General features: G+C 36.3%; 1 protein-coding gene across 2 annotated transcripts; it reads right to left on the bottom strand.

The window, feature by feature from the left end:
* Positions 1 to 760: 760 nt before the first annotated feature.
* On the bottom strand, positions 761 to 20,650 carry PSMC6 (proteasome 26S subunit, ATPase 6). Of its 2 annotated transcripts, none has more exons than XM_032405122.1 (14): positions 20,524 to 20,650; positions 19,432 to 19,511; positions 19,302 to 19,341; positions 18,995 to 19,047; positions 17,236 to 17,303; positions 16,470 to 16,584; positions 13,888 to 13,975; positions 12,286 to 12,347; positions 12,075 to 12,198; positions 11,658 to 11,719; positions 9,714 to 9,834; positions 9,491 to 9,571; positions 5,666 to 5,737; positions 761 to 1,265 (listed from the first exon to the last, which is right to left on the bottom strand). In XM_032405122.1, the coding sequence occupies exons 1-14, from the start codon at positions 20,648 to 20,650 to the stop codon at positions 1,147 to 1,149; spliced, it is 1,212 nt and encodes a 403-aa protein (XP_032261013.1). In that variant the 3' UTR covers positions 761 to 1,146. The 2 variants fall into 2 exon arrangements, 1 of the variants encoding a protein (XP_032261013.1); XR_004299544.1 differs by lacking the exon at positions 761 to 1,265 and adding an exon at positions 7,035 to 7,148 and having other exon boundaries at positions 5,671 to 5,737; positions 20,325 to 20,649.

Below are 20,650 nucleotides of genomic sequence, written 5' to 3'. Positions count from 1 at the left end.
CACTATACTCTGCTAGTAAGTTTTTAATTTGAAGAATGATTGTATAATTACCCACATCATATATCATACATTCTTTAGTCTTTATTAAACTGAAGTCAATTTGGTTTTAAACAGCACCTTTAATAAGATCTCAATTGATGCCCAATGATGATTTCCTATTTTAATTTGTTAAGGCTTTAATTCCACATGATATAAAAAGAATTGTGTGTAGGTAACAGAACTTTTGCTTTGAACATTTCTGACATCAACATCCCCTACATCAGACACTCTTAGCTTGGTATCCATAGATACCTACAGTCAATGGGTGAGCTTGGGAAATAATAAATCTCCTTTTAGTATATGCAAAATTGTGTGTATGTATGTGTGACTTTTTCTGGGAAGAGGGTCCAGACCTTAACATTCTAAAAAGGGAACGATCATCTCATATAAATCAAGAAAACCAAGTCACATTTGTTAGCAAATATTACTTTTAATCATAATCTAAAAAAAGGTTATGGATGTGCATGTACTTTTTCAATTAACTATCGCACAGCCTAATCATAGTAGGTGAAGAGTAAACAAAGACCTTCCATTATCAATATAGACATACATGTCTATGCTTTGTATAACAACTCTTAGGAACACTGAGTGTGGGTACAGTTTTAAAATTCAAAAGCCCATCATCTAAATACAACTCATTTTGGTTATTAAATAGTTTATTTACTAAAGAATTTAAAGGACTATAATAAAAGTACTTTTAAAAAAGACAAAAATATGTGTTGGAGAACTGAATCCAACAGATTTTATTCAACTTTTTAGGATGAGGAAAACAAATGATATAAAATAAGTCATAAGAAATGCTCTCTTGTACTATTTCAAACTACTTTTAATGTTTTACAAAATGCTCACACAGCAAATACGAAAAGCTTTAACATAGTCTTATAACTTCTGCTGCAATAAATGCAACATTAACAAACATACAAATTTCTTCTGTACCAATCTTAAAAGTAGAATTACTGAATTACTAATTTTTACAATGTTATTCATACTTATTTTTATTCATATGTATTTAATGAGATCATTGCCAATACATACATTATTTTCCTTAATTTTATTTTTACATTAAGCCCGGTATCTGTCATGCAGCCATCAAAAACTTCCAGAAAATTACACAGGTTTGTAGTCCAATTTAGACTCTAGCTTCTTAGAATCAGCCACTTTTCTGACTGCTTTCATGAAGTCTTCCTGTACTACAAAATCATGATCAGCACGAATTGCAAACATACCTGTGGAGAATAAAACAACATGACTGCTGTATATAATGTGTGAATAATTTGTTAATTAGAAGAAAACTAAGGGGGGGTGGGCAAAATGGGTGAAGACAGTCAAAAGGCACAAACTTCCAATTATAAGTCCTGGGGATGCAATATACAGCATGGTGACACGACTTAATAATACTGTATTGTAGGGATGCCTGGGTGGCTCAGTCAGTTAAGCATCTGCCTTCGGCTCAGGTCATGATCCTAGGGTCCTGGGGATTAAGTCCCACATTGGGCTCCTTGCTCAGCAGGGAGCCTGCTTCTCCCTCTGCCTGCTGCTCCCCTCTCTCTCTGACAAATAAGTAAATAAAATCTTAAAAAAAAAAAATACTGTATTGTATATTTGAAAATTGCTGGGAGTCGATCTTAAAAGTTCTCATCACAAGAAAAAATACCTTGTTAACTACATGTGGTGATGGATGTTAACTAGATTTATTGTAGGGGTTATTTCACAATAAAAACAAATATCAAATAATTATGCTGTACACCTGAAATTAACATAATGCTATTTGTCAATTATATCTCAAAAAAATTTTTACAAAAACTAATTCTACAGAAAAAATGTGAAGGAGCCTAGATTTACTACTTCTGGGCCAGTAGCTCTAATCTGTTAAAAACAACCATCCTTGTTCAATTACTTAACTATAGTGAGCATTATTTTCCAAACCAATAGCTAGACAACAATGAGACAACTATCTGGATATTTAAAATCTAGCTCACACAGTCCCTGTATCCAATGACATTCTGAAAAAGCAAAATAAACACAACTCAACTATCAACAAAACACATTTTAAGCAGTAGCTTCTTAACTCTATAGGCAACAATTGCCTGGAAGGAGGGAACACATGTATGATTTGGAAAAACACAAAACACCTCCAGTAATTTTGATAGTCTTTCCTTGTTAATAATCAAAAGCTTAGAGAATAGGAATTAAAGTCAACACTGGGCTTTATATCAAAAACCAATGCCATTATTCACATATTAAAATTTACCTTATGTACAAATCGATATTTTTATATGACTTTGATATTCAAGTATCACAAACTTGGAAAACTCAAGTTATTTTACTTGTCAAATACTACTTGATAAAGGGGTAAAAGTTTTGTGTGTGTGTGTTTTTTGAAACATTAGGTATTATCATAGATATGGGTCCAAGATTTTGAGACAATCCTAATTTCATAAGCTAAAGCTAGTAAGTTATCACTATCTGCTAATTAAATGAATCCTACTAATATTTTCATTGAAGATCTGCTTATATTGACTTTCACTTACATACAATCAGTGGAAGAGAAAATTTTAAGGGTTACTTTCTATCTTTCCTTTCAAGATTTCTATATAGGCTTGGAAATAGTCTATGTTGTACTCAGAAATCAGGTGAATGGAAATTTCTAGTCTTTTAAATCTTTTTTTTCTTTAAGATTTTATTTATTTATTTGACAGAGAGAGACACAGAGAGAGGGGGAACACAAGCAGGGGCGTGGAAGAGGGAGAAGCAGGCTTCCCGCGGAGCAGGGAGCCCAATGCCGGGCTCCATCCCAGGACCCCGGGATCATGACCTGAGCCAAAGGCAGATGCTTAACGACTGAGCCACCCAGGTGCCCCAGAAATTTCTAGTCTTTTAATAGTGAAGTTTTAAAACCTGTTTTAAAACTACAACTAAAGTAGGTAGTGATTTTTCCAAACTTTGTGCATGACTATTTCCAAATCATTGTTTAGTGAATGACTAAATGTGAGATACATTCTAATCCAAAAAGGATGATAATCTCAGGATTTCAATGGAAAAGACAACTATAACTGAATCAAGTTTATTTTCAATTACAGAAAGATATGTTAGCATAAAAGGCTTGAAGTCTAATAAAGTCTAATAAAAAGAAAACCAAAGAATTTCTGTGTCTCCAAATATGAATATCCCAGGCCATTTAAAAAGCTAAAATTGTAATCCACACAGAAGTTATAGCTCTTTACTGGAAACAGCTAAAATATACACACACACACACATATATATATATATATATTTTTTTTTTTTTAAGTAAGCTCTATACCCAACATGAGACTTGAACTCATGACGCAGAGATCAAGAGTTCATGCTCTACCTACTGAGCCAGCCAGGCACCCCAGCTAAAAATAACTTTTTAAAAAAAAATATGTGAGGTACAAACTTCTAGTTATGAAATAAATATCAGGGATGTAATGTACAACATGATGACTATTGCTAATATTGCTATATGATATATAGGAAAGAGAGTAAATCCTAAGGGTTCTTATTACAAGGAGAAACTATTTTTCCTTTTTTCTTTCTTTTTTTTTTTTAAAGATTTTATTCATTTGACAGAGAGAGACACAGCGAGAGAAGGAACATAATCAGGGGGAGTGGGAGAGGGAGAAGCAGGCTTCCCGCCGAGCAGGGAGCCCGATACGGGGCTCGATCCCAGGAGCCTGGGATCATGACCTGAGCCGAAGGCAGACGCTTAATGGCTGAGCCACCCAGGCACCCCATTTTTCCTTTTTTCTAATTGTATCTCTATGAGAAGATAAATGTTAGCTGAACTACTGTGGTAATCATTACACAATAAATATAAATCAAACCATCATGCTGTACAACATAGACTTATGTGGTGATATATGTAAATTATTTCTCAATAAAACTGAAAAAAGGGGCTCCTAGGTGGCTCAGATGGTTAAGCATCTGCCTTTGGCTCAGGTCATGATCTCCAGGTCCTGGGGATCGAGCCCCATGTCGGACTCCCAGCTCAGCAGGGAGTCTGCTTCTCCCTCTCCCTCTGCCTCTCCCCTTGCTTGTGCTCTCTCTCTCTCAAATGAATAAAATCTTTAAAAAACAATAAAAATAAATAAATAAATAAAACAAACTGGAAAAAAAAAAGCAAGTATCATAATTTGATGGTATCAACCTTTAGGATTATGACATTGCTTTTGTTTGGATTCCAGTTTTACCAAAGCAGTATTCTAGTAATTTGGTCCAGTATAGATTTTGGGACGAGAATGTGATAAGTTATTCCAAATAGTTCAAGCCACATGCAAGTTTACCACATAACATTTTTTGTGTATTAGTAAGTCTTTTGTGAGCATGATTTACTCTGATCTGTACTGAGAGAGTTTCTAGACCTGCAGATTTTTGATCCAGATACTGAGTCACAATATACCCATGAAGATACTATTACGGAGAAGCCATGTCTGAGTAACATCTTTACCACTATTTAATTTATAAGAAATGTTAAAATAAGGCTATAGGTGATATAAAAACAAGAGGAAATCACATATTGTATACTTAAAAAGTATTCACCCACAACCTATGAAAAGTCAGTAACTATAAAAACTACTGTAAAAATTATTTTTTTAATTTTTTTATTATTATTATAATAAACTCACAACTCTGAGATCAGGACCTGAGCTGAGATCAAGAGTCGGACGCTTAACCAACTGAGCCACCCAGGCACCACTAATTTTTTTAATTTTAAGATTCTGTGTGGAAGACGAAGACTAAATGACTCTTACGTATGGTTTTAAAGCCACTTGGTACCAGAAATAAAATAAAAATAGGATCACACAATCCACAGAGAAAATTGTATTAAAAAACAATTACATTTGGGGTGCCTGGGTGGCTCAGTAGGTTAAGCATCTGCCTCAGCTCAGGTCATGATCCCAAGGGTCCTGTGATCAAGCCCCAAAGGGCAGGCTCCCTGCTCAGCTTCCCTTCTCCTTCTGCCCTTCCCCTGTTCTCTCTCTAATAAATAAAATCTTTAAAAAAAAAAATTAATTTTACACAAGTTGCATGATCACAAAATTCACAAATCAATCTTGCAAAGCTTACTGTTAACAGACTAGTATCAGAAAACATGTTACCATTTTGCAGCAGATTACTTCTGGTGCTGGCCCAGTCTGATTTCAGCCAGAGGTGTGGCAGACAGTTTTGTACAGTCTCAGACTTCAGGGGGCCAGCATGCTATCACATGCAGGTCTTTCCACATTCTGCCCTAAGGCATCCATAAGTATAAAGGAGTTAACATCCCCAAGGGCAAATTCTCATGGAGGATGAGAGCTGGTAAAGAAATGCTCCAGTCTCTGTATTTCAGCCAAGTAATCCTGGAAGGCATTCTGTTTCTCTGAGGTCTCATCAAATCAAATCCCCCCCATCTACAGCATCTACATCAATGGTGCACCCTTATTATAGCTTTGCTTCTTTCCAACTCACTTGCCTGTTCTCTCCTGCTTCTTGGAATCAATTCTCAAAAAACCAAGCACCCATATCCTTGCAAAGCCCGGGCTCTGCTTTTGAATAAACCCAAACACAGTTTTAGCAAATTAAACAAATCAAAATCAATAGTAAAAACTGCATTTTAAATTCATACCTGCTTCAGTACAAACATTTCTCAGGTCTGCTCCATTAAAGCCATCTGAAAGCTTCACAATTGCTTCATAATCTGTTTAGGAAAAAATACTGGAAATTAGAAATAAATAAAAAGATAAAAAAATAAAATAAAATAAAACAGTTAGACCTTTTCTTGATTTATGCTGATATGGAAAACTTAACTGCAGAGCTTGCTTTGAATTTGATCAACTAGGCATCGTCTCTGTTAACATTCCTCCACAATATTTAGCAAGGCCTTCACAATATTAACCACCAAAAATTATACTTTTGTTAAGTAAACCAGCACTAAACAGAAATACTGTACTTCTGAAACTTTAAAATGAAGAAATAGCATCAAGATCTGAAAGTATCTTAACCTGTTTCTATGCAGTGAAAGTTATATACACATGAACTTGAGTTATCTGTGAAGCCATGACTCTTATAAAAACTGTAACCAAATCTTTAATTTGAATAAACCTAGAACATTCAGAACCAACTGTTAACCACAATGAAATTTAGTGACATTAATATAAAATATACCAAAAATGGTCATCAGGAATCATTTTCATATTTTTAATCCTATATTTTTAAACAACTATTTTAAATGGCTAGCTTTTCTGGTTCCTGTGCAAGCTCCAAGTGATGAAGTATCAGATCTATGATAACAGTAATGGTTATGCGACCTTTTTATCCACATGACAGACTTGAAATAAAGAGTTATTGGTTTGGAATAGCAATTAAGGACTTGATACAGAATAAGGAGAGAAATAATAAGAGACAGCATGGGCTACTACAGTGTAATTCTGATAAGATACCCATTGTCAGGCCATCTACAGTATGTCAATCTCTATTTGAAATTAGACAGATACTCATTAATTAATTTTCATTCAGGTTCAAGTTCATGTAAGCATCCTGAGAGCAGGGATTCCCAAGGTTAGCACAGTATTTGGCACCTAGCAAGAGCTCAGTATTGAAAAAACCTATGCCAAAAAATTGGCATCCCTAGTTTAGCTCAGTCTTCCCAGCTCAAAACTATTTTCACATAAGCAATGAGAAAATTAGTGAGAGGCAATAATCAACTATTTGTAATCATTTTTGGACCACTAATTTCTAAGGGTTTGTAAAGCTGCCTGGCAATTATACTAGAACAGTATAATAACCCCCTAGTCAAGGAGTCAGCAAATTTTCTGTAATGGGCTGGAGAGTAAATATTTTAGGCTTTGCAGGCCATGTGGCCTCTGTCAAAACTATTCATTTCTGATATTGTAGTGGGAAACCAGTCACAGACAATATATAAACAAACTGGAGTGGTTGTTACAATAAAACTTTATTTACAGGAAGAGAAGGCAGATAGAATTTGGCCCACTGACCTCTATCCTAGAGTGCACTCTCTCACTTCTGAAGAGAACGATTTTATAATTTCTCTCCTGTCCTCAAATGTCTAACAATTCCCCATCTTCACTCTGAATTTGTTTCCTATTTCACTGAGAAAATAAACACATTCAGAAGAAAAATTCTACAAGTTTTTGCCATATTTGAGATACTATCATCATCAGCATCTATTTATTCTGCCTTTCCTCCTATTTATGAAAAGTCTATGCTCATAGACAGGGCCAACCTCTCTTCAAGGAAAGTGCATCATCAATTTCTCTCTCTCCTAGATCACTCGCATTAGCATTAAAAAGTGTTGTAAATTCTTCCATCTTAAAGCTCCTCCAAATCTTCATCTCCATTTCCACTACAGCTACATTTCTTCTCTTCTCCCTTTGCTGCAGAACTCCTTGAAAGAAATATCTGAACTCAAAGCCTCTCCCTACAATCTCCTTGAAACCCATCTGAGGTAGGCTCTTACACTCACCGCTCCAAAGAAATTGCTTTGATAACGTCACCAATAATCTCCACATAGTAAATCCAAAGGTCCATTCTCAGAAGTCTTTTTCTGACCCACTGTCGGCATTTAACAGAGAATTACTCCCTCCTTGTAACAATTTCTTCATTTATCTTCCAGGACATCACCAGCTTCTGGTTTAATTCCCCTCTGTGACTATACCTTCTCAGTCTCCTTTGATGGTTTTTCATCTCAACTTCTTAATATTGGAATTATCTCAGCTCAGTTGTTGAACCTCTTCTCTATCCACATTTACTTCCTCAGAAATCTCATCTAATCTCAAGACTTTAAAAATAATTTTATGCTGTTATTATCACAATTATATCACCAGCATAGACCACCCCAATAAACTATTGATGCATACAGAATTACCAATCAACATCTTTATTTGGTATCTAATTGGCATCTCAGCTTTAATATATTCAGAATCAAAGTCCTTATTCCCCCTTTAAAACCTAATCCTTCCAGTCTTCCCCCATTTTAATTGATGACAACTCCATCTTTCTAGTTGCGTGAGTCAAAAACCTAAGTCTTCCCTGGTTCTTCTCTTTAGCTCACACTCCACATCTGATTCATTAGCAAGCCCTGTCACCTCTAATCTCAAAATATGTCCAGAATCTCATTATTTTAAGACTCTGGTACCACCTTGGACCACACCACCATCTTTTGCCTGGATTATTGAAATATCCTCCTAACTGATCCTCTTGTTTCTATCCTTGCCCCTCTACATGCAACCAGAATGATCTTATTTAACATAAGTCAATTTCAAAATATTTACAGATGAAATGATACAATGCCTGGGATTTGCTTTTTAAAAATACAGAAGGAAGGTAAGAGGTGGAAGAGATTACAGATTAAACAAGATTGGCCAAGAGTTAATAATTATTAAAGCTAGGTAGGGGATGAGTAACCTGGGGTTAGAAGTTTGTTATTCTCTTATCTCTACTTGTATGTATTTCTAATTTTCTACACTACAAAGTTAAAAATAACATAAGGTAAGATCATATCATTCCTCTGCTCACAATCTTCCAATGACAAAAATAAAAAATAAAATAAAAGCCAAAGTTCCTACACAATGACCTCAATAAGGCTGTACACAATCTGATTCCCATCACTTCTATGACTTCTCTTGCTACCACTGTCCCATTTACTCTGCCAAAGACACCGTGGCATCTTTGCTACTCCTAGAATGTTCCAGCCATACACCTGCTTCAAGGTCTTTCTCTTGCTGTTCCCTCTGTATCATTTTCCCCCAAATACCTATACCTAGTTCCTTCACCTTTTCAGGTCATTGCTTAAAAATCACCTACTTGGTTAAGGCTTCCCTCTGCTTCCCCCATCTCACCTCCATTTAAAAATGTATCTATTCATTCTGGCTCCTGGCATTACCTATTTCCCTTTTCTTGCTTTATTTTTCTCCATAGCACATATCATCATCTAATATACTAAACATTTTACTGACCTTGTCTGTCTTTTCTGACAAGAATATGAGTTCTATAAGGCAGGAGTTTGTCTGTTTTGTTCATTGTTATATCCCCAGCACTTAGAACAATTCCTAACATACAAAAGATGCTCAATAAATATTAGCTGAATTTAAGATCTCCATGTTTGCTGAATTTATTTATTTTTTATAGCTTTTTTAAAGATTTTTTTAATTAATTTATTTGCCAGAGAGAAACACAGCGAGAGCAGGAACACAAGCAGGGGCAGAGGGAGACGGAGAAGCATGCTTCCCGCTGAACAGGGAGCCCGATGTGGGGCTTGATCCCAGGACCCTGGGATCATGACCTGAGCCGAAGGCAGACACTTAACGACTGAGCCACCCAGGCGCCCGTTTGCTGAATTTAAAACCAGATTTGGTAGACTATCAGTGATATCTAGTAGCATTTTGCTTCATTTACCCAATGTAAATATATATAAAATAGGTTATTTCCTTACCTATTTCACCATGCTTTGTAATCGGACCTGCATGGATTTTCAATATATCTAATCTTGCTTGTTCGTTTGGTAAATCAATATCTGAAAATAAAAAATTATAAGAAATTCTTTTGCAGTTAGGTTTTTTGTTTTTTTAAACAAAGTAGGGGATGAGGAAGGGATATGGAAAGAGAAGTGGACATAGACAAAGAGAACATACAGCAGGTAAAGAACTTTAACTCACGTATTTTTCTATCTAATCTTCCTGGACGAAGCAAAGCAGGATCCAGTGTATCTGGTCTGTTTGTAGCCATGATCATTTTAACTCTATGTAGAGTATCAAATCCATCCATTTGATTCAGTAACTAATAAATTTATAAAAATCATTGACAGATTTTTACAGAATATCCCAACCATTAAAAAATATACAGTACACATCTTCTATATGTCTAATACTATGAAATACATTGTCTACAGATAGTATGCCACCTCCAGAATGACCATTTGATGGACTATCTCTTCTTTCTCTTATATAAAGGGATAGATTTTTCAGCCTTGAAGTTCTGAGATAGATTATTGAACAATGCACCTTCTTATAGCTATCAAAAAGTTTTAATAAATCTGAAGGTTTCCATCTAGCCAAGTGTTATAAAATTAAACTACTTGGATCTGATTTCCAACGTTCAAATTTTTTTCAGTTACTTTTAAAAACATTATTAATAAAATCTAACGTATACAGTATTACGGTATGCCAAACATAAAATTTACATTCAGATTACCAGATACAATGACATTTCTACAAATCTGATAATAAATCAAATATCTTTTCAAATAATTCTACTATACATAGAAATACTGAGACACTAAGCATATTTCCTTCAATTACTAAAGTTTTCTTGAATAAATATTGAAAAACCTAACTGCATTCAACAAACTCTAAAATATAGCTAGCTTAACAATACGTCTATTTCTTTTCCAAAAATATCTGATAGCTGACAACATATCAGTTACGTGAGTAAGACTAGCATCAGTGCAGGATGCCTGGGTGGCTCAGCCGTTTAAGCATCTGCCTTTGGCTCAGGTCACAATCCCAGGGTCCTGGGATCAAGTCCCGCATTGGGCTCCTTGCTCAGTGGGTAGCTTGCTCCTCCGTCTGCCTGCTGCTCCCCCTGCTTGTGCTCTCTCTCCCCCTCTCTCTGACAAATAAATGAAATCTTAAAAAAAAGAAAAAAAAGACTAGCATCTGTGTTGTTTCAAAATATCTCAATTGAAGGTTTCCAGGAGTATAGAACTAATTTGAAAATACTGTATATATTTTGAGCAGATCATTATAATTCATAAAGAGTCCTTTTCAAATACCCCTACTGAGATAGAATTTGACACTATTACTTATGCTACCTAGCTCTTCTTTGTAGAAGCTGAAAAATGTTTGGGATCTTGCCATCACTTTCACAGAATTTGGAGTGGGGAAAGGCCTTATGTACATTCTAATATTCCATCATCCATCTTCTTCAATTATCAAAACTATTTTATAGTTTCTTCTTATTCTCAGCAATAGAGGAAAATGTTAGTGATTTTAGTGATTTAGTCATTCATAATTGTAACTTATTGCCACCAGTTTCAATACGTCCATTACTTATAAAATGTCTTAATGAAACTAGTGCAAGACCACGTTCTCGTATGTGAATATCAGAAGGATATACAATTTAAATATCTGAATGGCTGGTATGCTCAAAATACATGGAGTAGTATAGCTATACATCATATAGAATTTTGTAAATACCCTATTACTTTCCAATAAATAGACATTTTCTTACTAGAGATTGTGGTAAAGAAATGTGTTTATTCCTGGCAATATTTTCAAATTTTATATTTAAGTGTGTTTTTTTTTTTTTAAAGATTCATTTATTTATTTGAGAAAGCCTGCGAGCAAGGGGAGGGGCAGAGGGAAAGAATCTCAAGCAGACTCCCTGCTGAGCATGGAGCCTGACTTGGGGCTTGATCCCATAACCCTGAGATCATGACCTGAGCTGAAATCAAGAGATGGACACTCAACCAACTGAGCCACCCAGCACCCCTTAAGTGTGTTCTTCATTTAAACCATTTTACATATTTTGACCTTCAAATATCCAATGTTTTCATTTAATACACACTGCCTTCTTTTTAAACCCCCTTTACCAAATATTACCTCCATCAAAGTTCTCTGAATCTCTCTATCAGCTGAAGTACCCTCAGAAAACCGACGACCACCTAAAATAATGATATGGAAACTCGCATATGAGTTACTCTTTTCTTCTACAACCATCATTTAAGAAGACAGAATAATAGTGTCTGGAGTTAAAAAATCAAGATAAAAATTAAATAGTAAGAATTATACTGACAAAGTTAGAATTGATTTTGGTATGATGTTTCTCTTTTGTCAATGTCAAATTAAAACTGGTTAAACTTTCTTAAGAATTTTTTTTAAAGTAACATTCAATTCATTTTGCTACTTCACACAAATTGCAATCAGAAGTGAAGGAGTGCGGTTCCTTTAGATTTTTAAGAAATTTCCTAACACTTTCAAAAAAAGTTCAAAATAAACTTTAAAAGGTGTTATTCTTACCAATAGCATCTATTTCATCCATAAAAATAATGCACGGTTGATGATCCCTGGCATAATTAAACATTTCTCTGATCAAACGAGCACTTTCACCAATGTACTTGTCTACAATAGAACTAGATACAACCTGATTAAAGGAAAAACATTAAGGTAAACATAAGACAATTCAAATAAAATTTAATTTCAACAGCTACAAAAAGAATCTTCCCTTTACCTTTAAGAAATTGCAGTCCAGCTGGCTAGCAACAGCTCGTGCCAAGAGTGTTTTTCCTGTGCCTAAAATGACAAAAGAAGTCCTAATTAGACGGAAAGCAAAACAAATTCTCAAAAGCCTTTTATATGTTATCCTCTGGACAGTAAATTTTGCAAAATGAAAGCTAAATCCTAAAGAGAATTTCCATTTAAAATTCTAAAGCACTTCAACTTGCAATATTAAAATTTTAAATTTTATTCAAAATATCCCTTATAATTCTAAACATGCTGAATACATATCTTCAAAAATATATCAACCCCTATTTACAGACACTACAGAAGTCTGTTACATTATAATCATTGGTCTATCCTGCATAATGAATGGATCTTTTACCTATGCATGATATTGTAACAACAACTATTGGTTATTTGGAAACTACTGGTTCAGTGAGTTATGAAAATCTTCCAAATGTTGGCATTTTTCATTATATAATATTTAAAAGCCATATTTGTTAATATCACCAATCTCATCTCATCTTTTAAGTATTAACATCAGAAAGTTCTCAGATGGGGGCGCCTGGCTCAGTTGGTTAAGGTCCAACTCTTGATTTCAGCTCAGGTCATGATCTTAGGGTTGTGAGCTGGAGCCCAGCGTTGGGTTCCCTGCTGAGTGTGGAGCCTGCTTAAGATTCTCTTTCCCTTTCCCCTCCTCCCAATCCCTACACATGCGCACTCTCTTAAAAAGCTGTCATAAGTTTTGAAAACCTAATTTTCATTTGAAAGCTCAAATTTATCACTGGCTACAGATGGTGTCAGTTGTTTTAACCTAACAGGCTAACTTCATTCATTTTTGAAAAAAAGGTTTGCCAGATAAGCAATAACCAGTCTGAATAATCAAAAACCAGTCTGACAATGACAGAATGTCTGTAAATTATGTTTTCAAGTAAAAATGATATTCTATGAAAAGCAGCTAATTCAGCTGACAACTCAAGGCACAAGTGCTTTTCCTAGAGATAACTATCCTATTCAGGATGCAACAGAAATACTTTACATGTATTTCCCATTTGATCACATAGAATATAAAACATTATTCAAAGATCAAGATTTAATAAAAATAACTTTTACGGCTTCACCAAGAACAAGTAAAAGTGAAACACATTTTTTTAAATACTGCAAGTATGAGCAGTCAATAACACCATGACTACTTGTACCATTTCACGTCACTGACTTAACTGACTCATGCTATGGAATGAGCAGTTTTACCCACACTGCTTTTCCACCATCAGCACAGAAGTCAACAGAGTGAAAATGGTAACTAACGTCTTAAGTATTACCGAAGTAAGGTTTGACTTTGCAGACTCCCTCGAAGTGTTTCAGGAACAGCCAGAGGTCTGTGAACCACACAGGACCAATGCACCAGAATCATATGGCATGTTAAGATGCACATCCTATGAGGCACAAAAGGACTAAGCATACCTGAGAGAATAGTAGACAGACATCTCCTATTTCTTCCTTACTCTAAACAGAGTGTAGGCTAAAATAGCCCACATTAAATTTTCACCTTACTTTTTTTATTCCTTAATTCATTCATTTATTAGTAGGTCAGACATAATTCAACACTAACCTGGTGGTCCATATAACAAACAGCCTTTTGGAGGTATTATTCCAACACGCTGGAATAATTCTGGGTTTGTAAGAGGTAATTCTATCACCTAGAAAAGAAGTTGACTGTTTCTTAAAAAGTCAGTAAAGATTTTGATGAACTTTAAAATACTTTAAGTGAAATATCAGCATAGTTAGATATATACATTATAATTCATAATAGATCTAAAATTCCATGCTATGTAAAGCCATTTACTAGAGGTTATTCTTCAGGTAGATTTAAGAGATATTTTTTTAATTATGTAAAAATTTAAAAGTCTGTAGCTATTTTAACAAACTATACACTTGACTAAAGTGATGGTTACACAAGCACCTAATTTGTCAAAACATATTTGAATTGGACACTTAAAATCTGTACATTTTACTGAATGTAAATTAAGCCTCAATGAAAAATCACACTACAAAAAAATCAGGTAAGCAAAAAAGAAAAAACAAAAAAGATCTATATTATTTTGCATTTGGGACTACAACACAAAATAATTACAAAATGGGGAAATTTAGTAAGTTAGAACTGCCATTAGGAGAAAAGGCATATAAAATTTTCATACTGTCATTTTGTCATAACAGCCTTAAAAGAATCATATTTCAGGGCACCTGGCTGGCTCAGTTGGGACAGCATGTGACTCTTACATCTTGGGATCATGAGTTCAAGCCCTACAATGGGTGTTGATTATGAAAAAAAAATAAACTTAAAAAAAAAAAGAACCATATATTCCGCTCTCAATCTCCTACTAAGATTGATTCAAGCAATGAAAGCTGGAGAATAAAAAAAAAAGAAAGAAAGAAAGCTGGAGAATAGAAAAATTGAGGGTGTGACTGCCCAAATTAAACTCCTTATAGTACCAGTAACTTGAGAAATAAGCTTCTATTGAATAGTCATGTCCACCAGGTATGATTAAAATAAACAAAAAGTGTAAGAAATCAATATTCTTAGCGTCTGCAGATGGAAGAGAGTATTGCATGTGCATGTTTTGTGGGGGGTGTGTGTGTGTGTGCGTGTGTGTGTATGAGAAAGAGAGAGAGACAAAAAGACTTTCTGCTCCTATGGCTGATGCAGCAAATCACTGTAAAAGACAAGATCTCACAGTTCCATGAAGCACTCATTCTTCCTCTGCTGCCCTTTCATTAACTACAAAGTGAGAATAGACTTTTATTTGTAATGATGCTAGTCCTTCCTCAAGTATGGTCAAAAACAATTTGGTTTCATAATCACCTGGAATGCTTGTTTAAATGCTAACTCCTGTGCCCCACCCCCAATCTACTGCATCAAAATCATGCAGAGAGCCTAGGAATCCGTATCTTTAATAAGAGTTCCAGAAAACTTAATATGCTAATGTCTGCAAACTACTGGCTTAGCACTGAAATCAGATGATGTAAGCCATACTAACTATCCTCATTTATTCCTAAACATTTCCATTCTCAATTAAGATGAAACCAATAGGACAATGTAATTTGCTTTAAAGAGAATTGTTGGGGCGCCTGGGTGGCTCAGATGGTTAAGTGTCTGCCTCCAGCTCAGGTCATGGTCTCCAGGTCCTAGGATCGAGGCCCGCGTCAGGCTTCCTGCTCAGTGGGGAGTCTGCTTCTCCCTCTCCCCTCTGCTTATGCTCTCTCTCAAATGAATAAATTTAAAAAATCTTTAAAAAAAAAAAAAAGAAAAAGGACGGGGTGCCTGGGTGGCATAGTCATTAAGCATCTGCCTTCGGTTCAGGTCATGGTCCCAGGACAGCCCCGCATCAGGCTCCCTGGTCGGTGGGAAGCCTGCTTCTCCCTCTCCCACTCCCCCTGCTTGTGTTCCCTCTCTCGCTGTGCCTCTCTCGTCAAATAAATAAAGTCTTTAAAAATAAAAAATGAAAAAAGGAGAATTGTTAAGAAGCCATCTGTGCTATGAAGCAAGGAAATCCTGATTTGATTCTTCACCCAAGAGTTTAAAAGGTTTAAGCTACCCTAAAGCCAATATTTTTCTTAAATGGCAGCAAACAGCTTTATCAAAACAAAATATTTAAGGTTCAGGGGCACCTGGTTGGCTCAGCTGGTGAAGCATGCGACTCTTAGTCTTGGGGTTGTGAATTTGAGCCCCACATTAGATGTGGAGATTACTTAAAAGAAAAAAATTTAAAAATCTTAAAAAAAAAATTTTAAGGTACAGGTAACTTACTTTAAGGATGGGAAGCTAACATTAATAAGGTTCTGGGAAAAACTGTATTACACACGATCCAAATGTACTCTGACCCCAGTAACCTATGATAACCAAACCACAAATGGCATGGGCATTAGATTTATATCAATTATTAGCTTTTTTTTCCTTTTTTTGTCACAAAAAGAGCAGGGTTTTTCTAACACCAAATTATCTCCAAATTAACAATACCTATAATTTTCATAGCTAGAAATTCAGTGCTATTTTTCTCTCAGCAAGATTTTAAATGTATAATATTGAGTAACCACTATTTGGACAAAGTAATCTTTCATTCTTTCTCCCTTTGGGTGTCTTAAAACCAGTACTATTTATTAGTAAGTTCAGAGAACAAAGCATACACTACCAACCTCTCTTAATTCCCGAATCTGTTCTGATAGTCCCCCAATCTCAGAATAAGAAACATTCCCAGGGTCCTCATGAGACATGTTGTAGACCAATGGATCCACCTCTCTTGGCAAATACCTATAATGATAAGATATGTATTTTTCTTTTACAATATGTATTTTCTCTCAGCCTATAGACAGAGTATAAATGACTTGCTTATGCAAGCACTTGTAGATGATCTCCTAAAAATGCATTTACATTAAATAGAAATTAGTAAAAGGGGAAAAATGGCAAGATACTCATTGATCTCAAGAAGCATATATTTTGGGGGCACCTGGGTGGCTCAGTCAGTTAAGCATCTGCCTTTGGCTCAGGTCATAATCTTAGGGTCCTGCAATAGAGCCCCACTTCAGGCTCCCTGCTCAGCAGGGAGTCTGCTTCTCCCTCTCCCTGGGCCCTTCCCACCCCCCACACCCCCCCCCCCCCCTCCCCCACCCCCCCCCCTCTCTCAAAAAAATAAATAAAGTCTTAAAAAAAAAAAAAAGCATATATTTTGGGGTTTTTTAAATTATGTTCAATTAGCCAACATAGAGTACATCATTAGTTTTTGATGAAGTGTTCAACGATTCATTAGTTGCGTATAACACCCAGTGCTCATCACCACACATGCCCTCCTTAATACTCATCGCCCAGTTACCCCGTCCCTCCACCCCCCAAAGAAGCATATATCTTGGCTAAAATCTTCCCTCTGTTAAAATAAAAGTAAAATAAATAGAATAAGAAACCTACCTCATGATAGTTAGTGTAGTCATATCCAAAGCAACTCTTGTTCCTGGCTTCAGCTTACTTTTATCAAGCTAATTTTATAAAACAAAAAGTGTTACATAACAGTTAAAAGGGGAAATAATACTCTAACAAGAGCACAATATTTAGAAGTCAAATAATTACTTTCACCCTTCAGAGAGAACACTAATATCAGACTATAAACACCATGCCGACAGAAGGGCTTATAAAGGTCATAATTCGAAGTTATTTTCCTTAAAAGAATGCCCTTTATGCAATCTCAGGGTGAAATGTGAAATCACTGATATATAAAGTTTGTGGTGGAAAAGGCCTTATTTTTAAAGAAAGAAATGGGTATTAGTATTTTACTTTCAAAGGCTATCTCATACAGTTTTGCTCATTATTTTGATTCAGGCACTATAGTATAATGACTTTGGCAATTGGTACCAAAGTATTTATACAGAAATCTCTAAGTGAACATTTTGGGGGAAGGAAAGGGAAGCACTTTAAAGGTATGCCCTTCCTTTTTTTTTTAAGTCTATTTTTATTTATTTTTTATTAAATAAATTTGGCACATAACATTGTATAAGTTTAAGTTTAAGATGTACAGTGTTGGGGCGCCTGGGTGGCTCAGATGGTTAAGCATCTGCCTTCGGCTCAGGTCATGATCCCAGGGTCCTGGGATTGAGTCCCGCATCGGGCTCTCTGCTCCTTGGGAGCCTGCTTCTCCCTCTGCCTCTCTCTCTCTGTCTCTCATGAATAAATAAATAAAATCTTAAAAAAAAAAAAGATGTACAGTGTTACTTTGGTAATATGCCCTTTAGATTTATTTTAAAAACTATAGCTTTGGGGGCACCTGGGTTATTATTTGTTGGCATTTTTTATGATGGCAAAATGAAATTTGCAGTTATTTCAATTTGCCTATTCTAATCTAAACGAACTCATACAAAATCAACTTAGGCTACAGAAAAGTCTTTGAGCAACATTTCTGAATGTTTAAATATAAAACATAAGTAATTGACAGGGTCTAAGTCTCTTCAAAAAAGACATTAAAATAAAATGGTCTGAGATGGGGGCGCCTGGGTGGCTCAGTCGTTGAGTGTCTGCCTTCGGCTTGGGTCATGATCCCAGCGTCCTGGGATCGAGCCCCACATCGAGCCCCCACATCGGGCTCCCTGCTCAGCGGGAAGCCTGCTTCTCCCTCTCCCATTCCCCCTGCTTGTGTTCCTGCTCTCGCTATCTCTCGCTCTGTCAAATAAATAAAATCTTAAAAAAAAAAAAAGGTCTGAGATATTTTCCAATTCTAAAATTCTTAGATTTCGGGGCGCCTGGGTGGCTCAGTCGTCAAGCGTCTGCCTTTGGCTCAGGTCATGATCCCAGGGCCCTGGGATCGAGGCCCGCGTCCGGCTCCCTGCTCGGCAGGAAGCCTGCTTCTCCCTCTCCCTATGCCCTTGCTTGTGTTCCCTCTCTCGCGGTGTCTCTTTGTCAAATAAATAAATAAAATCTTTAAAAATAAAAAATAAATAAAAATAAATAAAATTCTTAGATTTCTAAATATGTAGAGCTTACCGAGGCAATGTGGTCAGAGTAGAAAATAGAGACTACCAAGTCAATGTCCATGCTTTGAGTTCAAGTTTTGTTAGTTATATCTGAACAAATCACCTTTAGGAGTTATGGGCATAATGCCTGACCTGCTTACCTCAAGAATTAAATAACATATATGAAAGCACTTTTACCAAAGCACTGTACAGATGTAAAGTGTTACCTGTCGACGACAACCCACAACATATCTTGGTCCATTTGTAGCTTTAACAATGACTAAAGGAAGAAAATGAAAGGACAAACTGAAAAATAGAAAGTGGGAAATAAATATATACATCCACATTGATGGCAGGTTGAGTTTTATTTCTGTCCTCCAAAAAGATAATAATTGAAAGAAAACTCAGTCTATGCAAAAATATCATCTACCTTTATTATTATCATTAAACTAATAAGCCTTTCAAAAGTTCATGGTGGGAGGAAGGGGAGTCTACTCTTCTTTTCTTTATTAATTAACAGTCCAATCCACTTACATTTTTCTTCAGTTAGTTGCTTAAGTACTTCACCCACAATCTGCAGGGGGGAGGAAAAAGGCATTACTTTTTGCCAATAACTAAAAAACAAATTGCCATCACTCCTTATACCCCAAACTCCATTACCTACCTGTCCAACACTCTGTAGGGCCTTCAGATCATTTTCAGACTTTTCATACTGCTTGGTAAGTTCTTTTAATTGTTCCCTTACTGAAATAATATAATTTGAACATTTTTAATTAAACAATAATCTAAATGAGTTTAAGTCACTAAGTATCACTTTACTTAAGTCTATTTCAGTCTATTTCACTTTACATATATTTTATATCCATTGTATGAAACCACAAAAGAAATAATGCTGTTTGTAGGGGACATGTTTAAAAATGAAATGTTACAGAAAAAGCACCGTATTTTAATTTTCTTGATTGGCAATACTTGTTCAAGCACATTCATAACATTGCTACATTCTTAACAGATATTGCCACTCTTTGAGACTACAAATCCGAATGATAAAAGAGACCCTTCCTCACCTCTTCAGCTACCCGCATGGATTATTACTCTATGGCCTTCGACCCTAAATAAGGTCAACAGGTGCAGTGATCTACAGAATTATATGGTTACGGTCTTTCTCCATTTAATCAAACCACTCAGGCTTTTCAATGGAGGTGCACTACGAAAAAATGTAAGCACCCTTTTAGTTCAGGAGGTAAGAGAAACTTGTGTGCCTGATGGGAGTACAACTCAAAAGACGAGGAAAGACGAGGAGGGTTATTATGACCCACCGATGGACTCCTCTCTCAAGCTCCGCTCTGGCTTTCCACCCCAATAACAAGCCAGTAACTCGAGTCTCATATCTTGCTTGAGTTTCCTTGACTCACGTCTCTCCTCTCTGGGTCCCGGGACTCACTCACGCCGCCCTCCTTGCACCCCAACCTGGCAAACATCCCTGGCCCACTTCTTCCTCACTCCTCCTCTCGTCCTCTTCCACTTCCATCTCAGAACTGGGGATGTTCTCTCTGTCACCTGGACCAGACTGGGCCGTTTCTACGCACGAAGAGGCTGTGCTTCCCAAGCTCAGGGCCGATGACAAAGCGCCTTGTCCCTGGACCGAGGCCTTCTTATCCCTGGGGCTCGGTTGCCGGGCTCGGCCAAGGGCCTCTGCTTTGTTAGAGACGGAAGCACGTCCAGGGATAGGATTGTGTGGAAAGAAAGGTTCACTCACACTCCTTGAGACGGCCGTCGATCTCCTTGTGCTCCAGCAGCTTCTTGCGGTAGTCCTGAAGCGCCTTATCTCTAGGGTCCGCCATGATGAGAAGCCGTCGCTCATAGGGGATGCCGGGAATGGCCAT

This window comes from Phoca vitulina, unplaced genomic scaffold (assembly GCF_004348235.1).
Source record: "Phoca vitulina isolate PV1807 unplaced genomic scaffold, GSC_HSeal_1.0 scaffold7, whole genome shotgun sequence".
Lineage (NCBI taxonomy): Eukaryota > Metazoa > Chordata > Mammalia > Carnivora > Phocidae > Phoca > Phoca vitulina.
Note: the sequence above shows the minus strand (reverse complement) of the source record. Positions and strands in the feature narration are given on the sequence as shown.

Coding starts and splice junctions, on each gene's coding strand:
- PSMC6 (XM_032405122.1), bottom strand. CDS start 20,650: ATGGCCATTCCCGGCATCCCCTATGAGCGACGGCTTCTCATCATGGCG. Junction 12,348..13,887: donor TTTGTTATATGGACCACCAG/GTTAGTGTTGAA, acceptor TTGTCATTTTAG/GCACAGGAAAAACACTCTTG. Junction 5,738..9,490: donor TACAAAGCATGGTGAAATAG/GTAAGGAAATAA, acceptor TTTCCTAAACAG/ATTATGAAGCAATTGTGAAG.